Genomic DNA, 17,289 nt, shown 5'->3' with positions numbered 1-17,289 from the left:
ACTTGGAACTTTTTTTTATTTTTCTTGTATATCTCTTTGCTCTTGTGTTTTGTTCGTTTGTTATTGCATTTGTTGAAATAAAGTTTCGAAAAAAAAAGATGGTTGGGGAATCTTCCTGTCACGGCAGAGATTGGATGGAACTCATTACTCTGTATGAGAGGGGGCGGGCTTTCAAATGACGGTCGCCGAAAGCCAGCAGCAGCCCTGTGTGTGGTGTGTCTTTGATGCCGACTGAGTGCAACGCCTGCAAAATGATTCTTGGGTGTCAGAGAGAGATGTGTATTTGGCCAACCAACTGAAATTATCGTACATATTGGATTTTTTCCCATTATTGATCGTACAGAGGGCACAACTATCGTACAAATACGATAATTATCGTACATTTGGCAACACTGCACCGGAGCCACCCATCCTCTCTGCTCCGGGACCTCCCACTTTACAAATGAAGCACTGCCTGCCACGAGATGCACTTTGTTTACGTCCATGTGAGAAGAACGTGAGCTAATGAAATTGCAACATGGGTAACCCTGTCACTCTGGCACGTCGAAAACACAAAACATGACGACTAAAATTATAGTATCGAGTTCGCAAAAAAATAGTGAATGATTTTGTTATATAAACAAAAATGCTAAATATTGGTAGGGACTATTTGCCATCCCAAAATATTGGTTGTGACTTGTCCCTATGGTCCATATGCAAACCTACGCCCCTGTATACAGTGGTCCGTCACTATGACGCGGTTCACCTTTCGCAGCCTCGCAGTTTCACAGATTTTTTTTTTTTTTTTTGTGCAATTTTGCATGCTTTTTTTTTTACAGCGCATTGTGTTCTGCGTCCTTATCAGGCGGGCCGGTCGCGGCACTGGTCAGCATCACCGCAGTTGCTCTCACTGCCTCCGATGCACTTTCTACGGGCTCGGTAAACGCAGCAGCGGGCCACTCACACTGCCCTCCTGTCTGCTGTGTCGAGCTGCGCCAAATCTGGCAACAGGTCCAGAGACTACACTCGGATGTTGACTGCAGCCGCAGAGCTCCGTGGCCACCGAGAGAGGACATGGATTCTTTGCGGGTCCCGCATCCGTACCTCCAGAGGCAGTGAGCGAAGGGAGAGTTCTGCGTGTGTCTGTTTATAATCTTCTCGCCCAGAAGAAAAAAGAGTGTTTACACAGGAGAGAAAAGTAAGAAAATGTTAATGCCTGTTTGAGAAAAGTGTATAAAGTGTGTAGTGAGGGGTTTTACAGCCTTAAAACATCTATAATAATTGCAAAAAATAGCGCTAACTACTTTGCAGATTTCACTTATCGCGGGTTATTTTTAGAACGTAACTCACGCAATAAATGAGGGACCACTGTATATATATATATATATTCCCTGATAAAGAAAAGAACATCAAAGATGACAGATTTGAGGAGATACATTTGCACGTTACTGTATGCACATATCCATCAATAATTGTGTATTTTTTTCTTTTCAAATTGAAGCATTGTCAGATCATGTCACATCATCCACATCTTTCATAAATTGAGCACATTACATCACAACAGAGTTTTAAATTGACTCATTCATCACTATTTCACAGGTGGGTTGTCAAAGGGTTCCACCCAGTGGAGATGAAGTTCATTCATTCATTCATTCATTCATCTTCTACCGTTTAGTCCAGTTATGGGTCGCGGGGGGCTGGAGCCTATCCCAGCAGTCATAGAGTGCAAGGTGGGGTACACCCAGGACAGGACGCCAGTCTGTCACAGGGCCACCAACAGACAAACAAACACAGACACACCCACACACACACCTACGGACAATTTAAAGATTCCAATCCACCTAACCCACGTCTTTGGATGTGGGAGGAAACCGGAGCACCCAGAGGAAACCCACGCAAACACAGGGAGAACATGCAAACTCCACACAGAAAGGCCACAGGAATCGAACCCACAACCTTCTCACTGTGAGGCAACAGTGCTGCCACCGTGCTGCCGGAGATGAAGTTAAAATAATAATAATAAAAAAAACATCCCAAAGCCTAAAAGGTACAATATCTTTTGTTGCTGTTATTATTTTACTTTAATATGAGTTGACAAGCAGGCAGTCTGGATTTTTTTACAGCCAATTGCATGCTTATGACAGCATTGACTGTTGTTGTTGTTGCATTGTCTCACTGACTGCTGAATAACTGCGAGCATCATTCTCTCTGAATGTGAGGTCTTGACCCTACTGGGTGTGGGTGCGTGCAAAAGATCGATGGAGACGGGTTCTTATAATAAAACCCAACTTCCTCCCTCCTACCCTCTCCCCTATGTCTTTCCTCCTTTTTAAGTTTGGCTGTGCATGTCACAATGCCAAATCATCTCCACCTCAGGGCAGGGCAGGAGGCCACAGCACAGAAAAGGGGAGACACATTCGGTATGTGTATTGCATAGAGTGATCATATGTTACACCATTTTCAGCTCTAAATGTTCTTAAAAACTCTGTTATCCACAAAATTAAGATCAAGAGCCTTATTTAAAATCAGTCTTGTTGATGGTGCAGTGGATATAGAAAGTCCATATATCCTTGGGCTTTGACATAAAAATTTTTTATGCCATTAAAAACATTAATTTGTATATTAAATTTCAAAGACTCCCTTTTAAACACAAACCAAAAAAGAATCTCAACACATGAGATATAAATTGAATAAAAATGTCAACACCAAAATAATTGTGGAACTCATTCGAATAACACAAGTAAATCATGACTTTCACAGCCAATCTTTATGTCAGTTGGGAATCGACACATGAAGATTCACTGAAGATGTCTTGGACTTAATTTACATAAATTACTAAATATACAAACAGTGGCACTGTAAAGTATATCTGTATGTAAAGTACAGGTATACTTACATTGATTTTCTGCGTGCAATTGATTCGGACACCACGATGGTGTTAGTGCTTTTAGATCTTAGTGCTGCATTTGATACTGTGGATCATCGTGTTTTACACTTGATAGGCTGGAAAATTACTTTGGGATTACTGGAAGCGTCCTTGCTTGGTTAATGTTATACTTGTCCAGTCGTTCTCATTGTGTTGTGTATAATAACACTACTTCTGGCCTTGGTGAAATGAAATTTGGGGTTCCACAGGGTCTGTGTTAGGCTCCTTGCTTTTCTCACTTTATATAGCGCCCCTTGGGCATATTCTGTGGCAGTACGGATTGCCTTTCATTGCTATGCTGATGATACTCAATGGTACATGCCGATAACTGCTGGTAATCTTACCCATATAAAATTCTTAGAAGATTGCCTCGTATCTGTGAGAAGTTGGTTGTCTCGTAACGTCCTACTCTTAAATTCTGATAAGACTGAAATGATGGTTCTTGGTCCAGCCAGACATCGGCATCAATTTGACCTGTTGGCACTTAATTTGGGTTTGTGTGTTATACATCATACGGACAAAGTGAGAAATCTTGGCGTACTTTTTGATTCTACGTTATCTTTTGGCCCCCACATTAGAGATATTATGAGGGCTGCCTTGTTATGTGTCGACGCGGGTTGAGGAGCGGACCTGCGTCTGACAGAACCCAGCGCTAAAAATAACCAGAAAGCGGTTCCAAAACAAAACAATTTATTTTTTACCCTCTTGGTGCATAACAATGTGTACAAACTAAACAGCGTCTTTCTGGTGGAGTGACTGTTGGCACACTCTCCAGCGCCCGTAAGGATCAAAGCCGGCGCTCCTGGACCCACTACCACTGCCAAACACCCCCCAGGTGGACACGACAAACTGACTCTCTGTGAGCAAAGAAGAGGTGAGGTAAGTCAGCAGTTACAACAATATCTTTCAAAAGACACACGCTATCAGCAACACATTCAGGTCTGTATCTTTTTTAACTTTATGCAAATGAGCAGCTTCTCACAACAGGTGGAGGATCACTTATCCGCACGCCACAGCAGTGAGAAGCAAGCTGCACAATACTGTGTAACAAAACACCAAGTTACTATCAACAATTAGTCAAACACTTAATCACCTTTGATGTGTGCTGACAGCATGTGTCCTCACCCTTCCTTGCTTCACGGGCTCGATGTGTCAAACCCAGGCGCGGTCCTCAGCGTCTCACAAACGAACATCACAAGGTCGAGTTCCCGGCAGTTCTGCTTGAGTCACACATGACTTAAATGCAGAACGCCATCCAATTATCTGCTTCAGCTGAAAGTCTTTAAGGTTGCATGTGAGCACCAGTCACAGGTGCTACACATGATGTTGATGAGGGTGAGGACTCTTCAGCCAGCACCTTCTCCACAGACAAATCAGTTTCCATGCCACCTGAAGAGCAAAGAAAAGAAAACACCAAAATATCCAGCCACACCCCCCAACACACAACATGCCTTCTTCCATCTGAAAAACATAACAAGGATTCGTCCCATCCTGTCTATGGCTGATGCTGCGACTTTGATACATGCATTTATTTCTTCTAGATTGGATTATTGTAATGCTTTATTTTCTGGTCTGCCGCAGTCTAGCATTCGGGGTCTTCAATTACTGCAGCATGCTGCTGCCAGACTTTTGACACAAAGTAGAAAGTTTGTCCACATTACACCCATTCTGGCGTCCCGTCATTGGCTTCCGGTTTCTGCCAGATTGGATTTTAAAGTCCTGTTGCTGGTCTATAAAATTGCTCATGGACTGGCTCCTACCTACCTGGCAGACTTGGTTAAGCCCTACGTACCCTGCGAGGCCCTTGCGTTCACAGGACGTAAGGCTTTTGTTGGGAAAGTGTAGTGACACGGACCCACAACAGGGGGCGTAAATGAACGGACAATGAAAGAGTCGAATATGAACACTTTACTGTTGTGAATGAGCACAACCACTATACAGAGGACTACAGAATTTTGCACACAGTCAATCCACAAAGATGACATGTGGGCAGGCTCGAGGATAGAAGATGTCTGTCCTGAGAAGAACCGGAACCACACGATTTCCTCCGCCACCGAACCTGGAGAATACTGGAGCCGCCAAGTCCCGAGTCCCCAGGTGGCCACCGTCTCCGAGTGTCGGATCTGGTACTGCTGGCAAGGAGCAGAAAACAATAAGATGTGGGTGTGTGTACACCCAGTAACAACAATGGTGGAGATTCCACCTCCACCTCAAATCACACACTCGTGCAGCTCCTGTGTAACCACTTATCTGGTTGGGGTGTGAGGCGAAGCCGTCTCTAATCACACCAAACGCCAATCCAGCAGATAAGGAAACACCACAGGAAAACGGCTGCAAAAAGAGCTCAGATTATTTGTCAGAGTTGACTACAGCTGAGAAGTTACCTTAACAGGTCGAAGATAGCTCGGCAACGAGGTGGAGATGACGTCCGGGTTTTATGGAGTATGATGAAGTGAAGATGGGTGACAGCTGTCATGAGATAATGAGTGACAGCTGTCACCCCCGGCTGTGTCCGTGGCGGCAGCGCCCTCTCGTGCCTGAAGCCCGCACTTCAGGCAGGGCGCCCTCTGGTGGTGGGCCAGCAGTACCTCCTCTTCTGGCGGCCCACACAACAGCTTTTGTGTGTTCAAAGGGTGAATAAAAAGTCTGTGGGGTATAGAGCCTTCTCCTACTGTGGCCCTACTCTTTGGAACAATCTACCTGCAATTATTGGGCAGTCTGACCCGGTGGAGACTTTTAAATCAAGACTGAAGACCCACTTTTTTAGACTGTTTTATCATTAATCTGTTTCTGTTTTATGTTTGCTTTGCAATTTCTTTTTATTCTACTGTGTTTTACCTTTTTATTGTGCCCATTTGATTTTAAATTTTGATTTTAAATTACTTTGTGTTGTCATAAATTCTGTGTTATGTGAAGCGCCTTGGGGCGACTATGTCGTGAGATGGCGCTATATAAATTAATAAATTGAAATTTAAATTGAAAGTACATTTGTATGTAAAGTATATCTGTATCAGTTACATTTTGCTCTAGAAATAGTGCACCTTTTGTATTTTGCATCACCAATTCCACATCATCATGGTGGAGTGGAGCAAAGAAGGATTTTCTTAAAAGATAACTTGCAAGTTCAGCTGCAGTTCGCCAGAAGACACACGGATGAGTTTGATCTGTTTCCTTGCTTGAAAATCCCACACTATACCACTCCACCATGATGAAGCAGACAAAATTTGGCCTATGCATAGAGTCGGACCGCATGTTCACTGTCAGTGTTAATTTAACACTGGTGAAGTTACTGTGTATGCAGCAGTATGCTGAGGGCTACATGAGGCAGACGCAAAAAATTAAACGTTTAATTTTTTTCAGCGTAGAGCACTGGATGCAGAATGTAGGCAGTTTTTAAGCAAGTCTACACAACACTCTGCTACTGTACGTAAATCTACACAACACTGTGCTACTGTACACAAAGCCTCCACAATTCTACCCAACCCTACACCAGGGTGAAAAATCCTTTTAGGTTTTTTATCAGTACATACCACATTGATAGATTTTATTCATCCCGCTGGACTTTGCTGACAGTGAAACTTCAAAACCACAGAAGAAGAAGAAGAAGAAGCTTCCATGTTCAGAGGACATGTCCACATCCACTCCTCTTGGATAGATCGCCAGTGAGAGGACGTGTCCTCGTTCACCATCCAATCCTCACCGACGGATCGTGCGTGCCATCGCCACTGCAGAGCTGCAGCTTTCTTTCATTTCCAAGTTCTCTCAAGATTGGGGCAAGTTAAATAAAGTCGATTAACTCCTGCTCACAGACCAATTGCCAGTGAGAGGACATGTCCACCAGTATAACTCCTCATGGATGGATGGCCAGCGAGAGGACGTGTCCACCGTCCACTCCTCATGGACGGAACGCGCATACGATTCCCGGCTGCCACACCGTGGCACTTTCACCTTCTTAAGTTCTCTCAAAGATTGTGGCACATAAATAAAGTCCATTAACTCCTGGAAAAAATGTATTTGGACTTTTTCCAGTGTATCAAATCCACCTGCATGTCCAGGAAGTCTGTCAACAACGTCATGGAGCCAAACTTCATCCCTCTGCGTGTGTTTTTTTCACTCTCTCTCTCTGTGCGCAACTACACAGCCATGATGAGGCAGCAGCTTGTGTCCCACTGTACGTCTGGAACGTTAGTGCCATTTGCTTTCATGTACCATTTTGAGAATAGAGTGCATTTCCACAATGCCAAAAGAAACCCCAAAAAGTAGGTTGGAGTGGATTGTGAGAGGCAGAAAAATATTGGTGAAGGCTACATATGTGGGAGTAAGCATACAATAAGCAACCATATACAAATGTAAGCAAGACTAGGAACGTAACCATATACCATCACACACCAGCCTATGCAGGGACTACGCCAAATCTGTGCAAATTTCCAGGGTATTCCATACGTATCACAATGCAACTGTATGCAAAGCCGGTGTGAAAAGGGCTTTAAGCTGGGCATACTTTTTCTGCTTATCAGCAAAATAATTAAGTGAGTAATCATTTCACCTTTGCATAGTAAACAGCCTGTTGTGGTATTTCAAAGTGGCGTACTGTCAGGCTGTAGGGTTTGCTCTCTCTGCTTGTTTGTTTCTCCTGTGAGAAGAAGAGGAGAAGGATCTGCTATGTTGGCTTTGCGTCATGTCCTTCCACTTTGCTGTGGTTCATGATGTCAAGTTTTCACCCCACTGTTAAAGTACCCACTCTGATATTATGTTCTTAAATGTAGACGAGATCACTTAATGTGCTTAGGATTCCCCTTTAACAGGCGGAACTCCTATAGCTCCAGAAGGGGGAGGAGGGAGATTGTCTCTCTGCCACTGCAACATCAGTGTAAATCTTTTCATGATTTTCTCTCTGATCTGTGATTGCTGTGTGGATGGTCATACTTGTCTCCATAGAACTATCACAGTCAACATCTTTATTAACAATTGTGACCAATCTGCAAATTCAGGCCTAAAACTCCCCCAAAACTCTTTATAAACCTTCTGGCTCCCTTTTTTGCAGATCTGCCATATAAGGCATTTTAGTCCAATCTGGACCAGGGCCCAAACATTCAAAATGTTTTGTTTGAGAAACAAAATGGTTTTGAGTAATCCTGGTAATCAACCAACTAACAGACAAGAGTAAAACCAGCCTTGGGATTTGGAACCACTTCCTGGCCTTTGCTGCCCCACAGGGAAGCATCTATCACTTGACATTTTTAGTGCAGCTTCTCAGTTAACTCATGAAAACTGTGAAGTTTTTTGCAACTCGACTAAAATGGCTTAAATAAATGCTTCATTAGTTCCAGCACTGGGCTGTCAGAATTCATTATCGGTTCACACCCATCTACTGTGGTATTATTGTCAGCACAACATAAATGTTTACTTTGAATTACGACCTTATTATGGGATTTCAGCAGAGGTTGTAAATCTCAGCTTTTCACATTTCTTAGATGGAGAATTGGTTGATTTCAAATTTACACAATACCACAATCGCCCACAATAGTAAATAAAACAGCCCATCCTGTTGGGTTTTTCATCAACTTTAACGTAGTGTGAGTCCGCCAAACAAATGTGGCCTGTTAGGCTAAAACAAAGGCTGTGAGACTTCACTGCTGATTTCTCCCAAAGCTTGTAACACTGGCCAGCTGTAATTACAGTGAAATATGTCAAATCAAGCCCACGAGCTGTTATTTAAGCTTGTAAGCTTGCTGAGCATCTGTTAACCAAACTCTTTGATTGCAGCGCTGATTACATCTCCTGTCACTTAGAAACATGCCACACTTCCTCTGCAGGCTCTCTGGTTTAGAACATTGTCATCGGGAATGTTATTTAACCACCAAAGTGAAGTTAAGAAGTGGAGAAAGAATCGACTGTAACGTTTATTTGATGTTTTCTGTCGAGTGCAGTTGGTGAAGCTGAGCCGGGCCTCGATCTGACAGACAAGACCGCGCATTTGAAGCAGGAAAGAAGTAACGAGTGGCTGCACACCCAGACTGCTCAGCGGCACAGGATCTCAGACAGGTGAGGCACTCAGTGTGCAGTGTAACACAAGAAACTATGTTTAGCTCAAATAAACACTGTTGTCTATGTATAACACAGCTGAAGGCTATGTTTAGTGATGTCAGAGTTCTTATAATGCATCAGTTCTTTTTGCAACAAATTATTTAGTCTTAAAAAAATCTGAAATACAGAAAAAAGAAATTAAAAGAGGGGAGAGCAAATATGAATTTCCCACCACTCAAGAAGACATCTTGATTTTTTTTTTTTTTTTTGTCTAAAATCCAAACTCAATACAAATTGGAAATGCAACACTCATTTTCATTTTGATTTTCAGGAAAATATCTAAGGTTTTTCTTCTCCGTACACAAAAGGCTAATTTCTCTCACAAATCTTTCTCACAAATTTGGTAAAATTCCTGCTTGTGAGTACATACTATCTGAATGCAATAATACAGCATGTGGCTGTTACAAATAGGGGAACAGCACAAATCTGTTGCTGTCTGTTGTTTCTGTGGCGTAGAGCTGACTCTCGCAGTCGCATGTAGCGTAGCACAAGGTACACAGGTGAACAAACCACATTTAATTTGTTTAATATTATTGTATTTCCAAAAGTACAAGTTGCATTGGTCCCAAAATGCCTCTTTAAGAGAAAAAATAAAACACATATAAGTTGAACCAAAGTATAAGTCGCGTTTATCACTTCATGCTAGAAGAAGCAAAGTGGATTAAATCGTATTATTCTTTTATAAGGCAGACATGGTGTAAAGGAGCACAGGTAATGAGCTAATTAATGTCATTATAAGGACACAAAATGTGAGTAAAGTGCTTCTTTCAGCCACTGAAAGAACGTACCACGTAATGAAACGTTTGAAAACCCAATGTATCATTTATATTTTTACAACATAGACACTGCTTTAGCCATTGTAAGCTAAAGGCTAATTAACTTTTTTGTTACAGGCCCAAACTGCTTCTTGAAATTACCATTAATTTTCTTCTTCTTGTTAAAAGAGCTGCCTTTGTACTTTCAACTAAGTCCAAATAAGGTTTATTCCAAAAGAGAGAAATAAAAATCCATCTTCATTCAGAAGTGTGGTCTTCCAGTAAAAAACACGTTACAGTATTTCTTCAGAACAAAGATGCTTCTTTCTTTCTTTCTTTCTTTCTTTCTTTCTTTCTTTCTTTCTTTCTTTCTTTCTTTCTTTCTTTCACGATCTTATTCTGGTGGTTCCGAGGTCTCTTTCCTAAGGGCCCCTTCACACATAGTGCGAAGTTTGGATGAAGCGCACATTTAATGCACATGACGCAGGAATCGTGTGCAAACCATGTAGTGCCGTTCCTGTCGCCAACGCCTCATACACCTGTTGCTACAACTATATGCGCGCACAAGCGCCTGAAAGACAAAGTGTGCGCTGTGCGAACCCATCGCACCCTTTCGCGACAGGTGTTGGACAAATTCCAAGTGACACGCACAAACATTTAATACCGCTTGCATGGCACTTGGAAAATAGCCAGTCGGACTGTTGGTATGACAAGAGACTACAGATGACCACTGTCGTACTGGGAGTGAAATTCGTCTAAGTTCCACGCGACTGTGGAGTTGCCGAGATATGGCCATTGGCTCCCACAACACTGTGTGTGTGTGTGTGTGTGTGTGTGTGTGTGTGTGTGTGTGTGTGTGTGTGTGTGTGTGTGTGTGTGTGTGTGTGTGTGTGTGTGTGTTGCGCAGCTTGTCCCATAGAACACAATGCGAGCAGCTGCAGCAGTGTGAGTTGCTGTTCATGCTCGACAGACACCGTCACGTGCACGAACCATCACGCTGGTGTCATGCATGCCTGCTTGCCAGCGCAATGTTTCCCGCTGTGCTAATTTCGAACTGTTTTGCCGTTTTCGTCCACACGTCGTCCACACTTCGCACTATGTGTGAAGGGGCCATAAAGTAAGGCATCTTTGGACAGATTTTACACAACACCATAACTCTGGGTGAGAAGTGGGGCTAATAAGTTCGTCCTCCCCTCCGCCGGCTAAATCGGCCGACTGGCGCGCCTGCCTTGCGGGTGGTTTCCTCCTCTGGGATGGGCTCTTTTTGTGGATACTCCCAGTTACAGGCCCACCAGGACCCCATTTTGTGATCAGAGGACATACTGTTTTGTTTGAGTCGCTTTCCAGAGCTCAGTTAGCTGATTGGGATTTTTTCCTGTTCCTTGTTTAATGGTGAATTATCAAATTTTGAGCCAGAGCTGACCTCTTGTGGATTACTTTTTACATGGAACATTTGCCAAAGGGACAGAATGGTCCAACGCAAACTTAGGGTTTGTTCATTTTTAAATCAGCTCACAGCACATTTATCTGTTTCCTATTCAGTTGTTTCTCTGCTGTGGACATGAATGTTTTGGTTGTGTTGTAACCGCACCGCACACACAGACATGATCATCTGTTCGTTTGCGCTGTAACAACGCACAAACACAGACACGAATGTCTGTTCCTGTGCATTTTTATGGCACAGTTCTTTGTGTCATTAGACTGTCTTTGCTGTCTGATAAAGACATTTATCAGACTTAACTAAGTGGCCTCTGTGTGCATGTATGCATGTGTGTGGTGGTATGGCTTTAATCATGGACAAACTGGGGAGAGTGACATTTGTATTTTGGCCTCAAGGATGAATGCTGCAAAAACACAAAGTTGCTCGGACTAATATTGCTCGATAAATTAGCGATATTAGCTAACAACACTGAACAATGGACATTGATAATTACATTCTGGACTCACATGCCATTCCAGCAGGGGGTGGTAAATAATCTTAATATTAAAAATCATCTTTATATTAAAAGCATGAGCGCGTGAGAGCGTACAATACTACATAATATAATTGCAAATACGTTAAGTGAAAATACTTATTTCTATTGTGGTCATTAAAAAATCAAAATAATAAAATAGAAGTAATAATAAATAATAATAATAATAATAGTGTGTATATGATAACAATAACCTAAACAATTTATAAATTGACTTGCAGACAATATTTTATCAATCAGGAGGAGGTACTTTGTAAATATAACTGATACAAACACTCATGTATCCCTTATCAGTGAAGATCATAAATGAGCAGATGGCTCAGGGTGGACACAAAAGATAAGGTCATGTAATGCTGAATTTGCACTGGTATGCTGGTATGCACTTTTTTCTCGATTTTGTTGAATATGGATTTGTATTTATTATGTAATTGTTTTAATGCACAGGTAGAATGTATAAATGTGCTGGATGTGTTGTTGATGTGCAGGTAGACCCCTCTGTCCAAGACAAATCTCTCCCTAAGAAGACAAAAAAGACACTTTGACTTTAAATACATTAAGACAGTAAAGTAACTTAAAATTACCATAATTAACAGAAATAAAAGGTTGAGTTCTTCTTCTAAAAACTGTTGAGGTTCTAAGGTTCTAAAATAGAAACTTGCACAATTATTACCACCCTTAAAAAATGTCAGCTACCTATTTAATAAACCACTACCGAATCTAGAGCCAGTGGATCCCCACCAGCAACGCACTAGTTTCTACTTTACCCTGTTGTTGCTGTCCTTCATGTGAGCAGCCAATAGTAGTGCAGTTGTACATAATGTCATTCATACGTAACACAACAATGTCCAATGCCTACTAACATATGCAGAGCAATTTCCTGATTTGTACAATGCGATAAAATCACACTGATACTCGGGCAGAAAAGTGGTTACATGACATAAACCTATGTATCGTGTACAATCATAGAAAGACAGTTGTGTTTATATCACACACTTCTTGATGATGCAGCTTCCTACATTAGCAATGGCCCATGTGCCAACCAGGCACAAGAATTGCACCCCTGGAAAGACTGCTCTCCACAGTTTCAGAAACAGCATCACGTGCAAGCAGGCTGAGGTTTTAAGCTGTGTTTAAATGAATAAATCAACATCAACTTCTTGGTTCTTTGTGTATTTAATGGTAGTAACATAAAAAAAAAAAAACAATGTTCTAAACTGTTGTGTGGAAACCAACAATGGAAGCAAACATGATGTGCACTAATAAAGCAATGTTTGTTTTTTTTCTAATCCTCAGGGAACATTTCATACCAGAGATCAACTCTGACATTGTGAACAGAGGCAGAATGCAGCCTGTGGTGAGCATAGTCTCTACAGTTTTCCCATAATTCATTTACATCATAGAATGTCCATGAATCATGATTTGAATCTTTTATGGGGGCAGTTCCACATATACAAAAGTATGCATTATTTACATGAAGTAGTCCCATGGTGCATGTTTCCTCTCCTGGAGCCTGTCTCATCAGTTTGATTTAAACAAGGAATTGGGTGGGGGTGGGGTACAAGCCACAGGTCTCCCTGTGCCGTAATAAGTTAAGATAGCTGCCAAGAGGACCGGCCCATTCCTTGTGTTTGTTACTTAGATGCGTTCAGACTGTTGACTGCATTTCAAAATGCTGTCATGTTGAGCGTCATGTGTGTGTTTGCGTATTGTGTGCAGGCTGACCCGGGATACACAGAATGTCTACGTCAGACGAGGGGTCTTGGGCCAACAGCAGTTTAATTGCCCAGTCTTGGAAATCAAAAGGTTGCACTCACAGAATCTCCGTGAGGCGTCTCAAAGTGAGTTTATGTGTCAATTTTACTGCTGGTTTCCACAGAAATTCATCTTAGGACAGAATTAACATCCCTGGGTGAAACAGTTTATCTTGTTCTGGTGAAAAACTGTGAAAACAATGGAATTTTAATGTTGATGTTTCAAAAACTTAAAACTAAAAAGACAAAATACTAGCTGGTGCAGTTCATTCTCAAAAAACTGACTGTTTATGCCATTATATACCGATACAATGTTCTTCAGTCTCCTCATCTTATTCATGTTATGCCACCAGAAATAACAACAATATAAACCTAAACCTCACATGGACAGTGAAAAAAGCAAATTATGGCAAGTACTGTATTTTTCAGATTTTCACTTTTTTCTTTTTGCTTGTTTAATTGGTCCTTTGCCTTATATTTCAAAATGACTCAATGTCACAAATACTGCATTACCATCTAGCCACAAGATGGTATTGTCTACATGTGTACTGTCTGACCAGCACTCTGGAGCAGAAGTTGGTGGAGGTCGTGGTAATGCACCATTAAGCTGGATACCAATTGCAGTAAAGTAAGAAGAAGAAGAAGAAAAATAATAAGGTTTGAATGAGGAGGACGTGCTAGGGCTTAGACAGTGAGTGAAATAAAATTAAAAAAAATTTTGACACGTTACTCCCATTGAGATCGAGTCCTCTTTTACAAGAGAGACCTGGACAGTTATAAAGTTTCCAGTCCACCTAACCTGCATGTCTTTGGATGTGGGAGGAAGTTGGAGCACCCGCAGGGAAATCACGCAAACACAGGGAGAACATGTAAACTCCACACAGAAAGGCCACAGTTGGGAGTTGATCGCATGACCTTCTTGCAGTGTATAAAATACTGTGTATTTTTTAAGTACTGAAAGAATAAACAGGGAATAACCTTGATGTGCTCTTGAATAAACAGAGAGAATATCATTCATACTGCTCTGCACTCCACTTGTTTGTAGTTTGTGGCACAGCCAGAGGGCATTGAGGAGGATGGCTAAGGTAAGGCTAACTATAATATTTAAAAAATGTATAATCAGTTAAAAAGTCATTTACATTTTGTGAGGCAAATATGGACACATTTAGCTCCCCACTAACGTTTTCATCTGTTCAGTGGTGACAACAAGCAGTTTGCTCGCAAACACAGTATTTGCCTTATAAATGTATGCTATACTACGTAATTTAATTCATTTTGCGTTGTGTTGCAAGAAGCAGTAGTGCCACATTTCAAAAATAAATGTGACTTCCATGCCAATGTGACTTTTCTATGTTTTTTTCCCTCTCTGTGATGCATTTTTGGTCAGACATGTCTAGTACTCAAGTGTATCTTACAGTCTGGAAAATACCACACATATTCACTGTAAATTCTGCAGACAGATATTATTTCCCTACAGATTCATCTCTGAACCAGTAGCAGTTTTCCCCTAATTTTTTTTTCCTGCTTTGCTAATTCTAGTGTAACCATTATGTTAATGTTGTAGGTTGCGGTTTGCACAGACTAGTTGACCACTTAATTTTGTTCGTCTGCAGTGATGCTTTATATCAGTATGTCATGACCATGCGATTTTGGCAAGCGACCTGTACTGTATTTCACTGTTTTGGTTCTCAACAGTGACACATGACATTTCATTGTGGTGGCACTGACATAAAATGTGAGTGGAAAGGAGTAATTGTGGTAAACTGTGATTGAAAACTTTATTATAGTGCTTATATAGTGCTGACGCCTCCTGTGAGGGGTTATTTTATGTATGTGCCATGTTGTACTTCATATCCCCAGTTAGACATACTTGTCGAAAAGCAGAAAACACCTTCCACTTTCTGCAACTCTATGCACGTGCATAGTCTCCTCATGGTATTCAACATTATGGACACAAATAGCAAAAATTATGACTGGAAGGACCACAACGGCAAGGAAAAGTCTTAACCTGGCATAACACAGGACAACCTGATAGGATGCAAGAAGCCATGATTGGGACATTTCTGCAAGGATCATTGACTTTGGGTTTGCATGCAAAGCATGATAATATACAACTGGATATGAAACAGTAGCCCCAATTTTTCAGTGCGGAGCATAGCAGACATTTACATCACCAGAGTGGTTACCGATGTGATTCCTCACTGTTCCACAAGTTACCAGCAGCCACTGCCATTCATCAATTCACAACAATAGCGTGTGGGTTGTGACCACGGATTTCCAGACGTCTGGATCATGACGGACATTTACAGACCACTGATGGCCATGTTGGAAAGCTTCAAACCTTCATATAATGTACCAGACGTCTTCTGTCTCCTTATGAATAATAAGGTGAGTTTTGCACAAAGTATTTGCTTTGTCACAGACACAACAGATTTAATCTTGCGTGAGTAATTTTCTCTTATACCAACATGTCTTCTTTAACTCTTAAATGGAACTTGTAGCATGCAAGTGTTGTTTCTACTTGTTTTTTAAGAGCCCCTTCACACATAACATGTCTGAAGCCGATTGATGCATGAAGGAGGACTCGCATGCCACTCATAAAAAAATGGGAGCTGCCTCGAACGCCTTGTACAGTTGTCACCACAACCATTTGCACACACAGGCGGCCGAAAGACCTGCGAGTGTCCATTCAACCCCCTCTCGGCAGGTGTTGGCCAAATTCCAGGTGCCACACACGAACATCCAACAACACTTGCTGGGCACTTTGAAAATGTGGGTCTTTGCGCGCTCCCAGCATGATAGTGGAGTGCAGATGACAACATTCCAGCTGTCTGTGAAAAGTGTCACGTGAGTGTGCTGTTACCAAGCAACACATAGGTCAAGCAAGTGTGCCCCACCCCAACACATGTGGCGTGCGAGTGTGTCGCATGCCACATGACATAAAATTCATATCACGGTTTATATTGAATCCCTTCACAGTAACAGTATATATCGTGATATAAACCTAAGTGTAAAATTATAATGTGTTTCTGAATGGATCACTTAGCAAAGGTAAATTGATCAAAATAAAATAAATAAAAATGACAACAAAAATAAAAACAGATATAAGTAATTTTGAAAACATTTATTGTGCAGATCTCAAAGCTACTGGTACAATTTGCCAGAAGGTACATCTAAGATGGAAGCCTAGATTTGATGTGTGGTGAAAGAATTAAATAAATTTATGGTCAGTGGCTGACGTTTCATCTCGTGAACACTAGATGGCACAACCGCTCTGAATACATGAAGCACTTTCAGGACAGTCACTTCCTCATTTAAAAAACTCAATTTGGAACCACCAAAACACTCATCACTCATCACACATCTTCAACTGCTTTTCCGGGTTCAGGTCGCGGGGACAACAGCTCCAGCAGGGGACCCCAGACTTCCCTTTCCCGTGCCACATTGACCACCTTTGACTGGGGGATCCCGAGGCATTCCCAGGCCAGTGTGAAGATATAATCTCTCCACCTAGTCCTGGGTCTTCCCCGGGGTCTCCTCCCAGATGGACGTGCCTGGAACACCTCCCTTGGGAGGTGCCCAGGAGGCATCCTTACCAGATGCCCGAGTCACCTCAGCTGGTTCCTTTCAACGCTACGGAGGAGCGACTGTACTCCAAGCTCCCCATGGATCACCAAACCTCTCACCCTATCTCTAAGGGAGACACCAGCCACCCTCCTGAGGAAGCCCATTTCGGCCGATTGTACCCACGATCTAGTTCCTTCGGTCATGACCCAACAGTCCTGACCATAGGTGAGAGTAGAAGCGAAGATTGACCA

General features: G+C 42.0%; 1 protein-coding gene across 1 annotated transcript in view; it reads left to right on the top strand.

The window, feature by feature from the left end:
• The window catches only part of lrriq1 (leucine-rich repeats and IQ motif containing 1), a 291,350-nt gene that overhangs the window by 222,057 nt on the left and 52,004 nt on the right, over nucleotides 1-17,289 (top strand). The window contains 3 exon segments of the mRNA XM_034175448.1: nucleotides 8,836-8,950; nucleotides 13,014-13,074; nucleotides 13,437-13,464. Of these exon segments, the coding sequence (XP_034031339.1) occupies nucleotides 8,836-8,950; nucleotides 13,014-13,074; nucleotides 13,437-13,464 (204 nt within the window).

The sequence above is a fragment of the Thalassophryne amazonica genome, chromosome 8 (assembly GCF_902500255.1).
Source record: "Thalassophryne amazonica chromosome 8, fThaAma1.1, whole genome shotgun sequence".
In the NCBI taxonomy this organism is placed as follows: domain Eukaryota; kingdom Metazoa; phylum Chordata; class Actinopteri; order Batrachoidiformes; family Batrachoididae; genus Thalassophryne; species Thalassophryne amazonica.
This window is presented reverse-complemented; position numbering and strand designations above follow the sequence as displayed.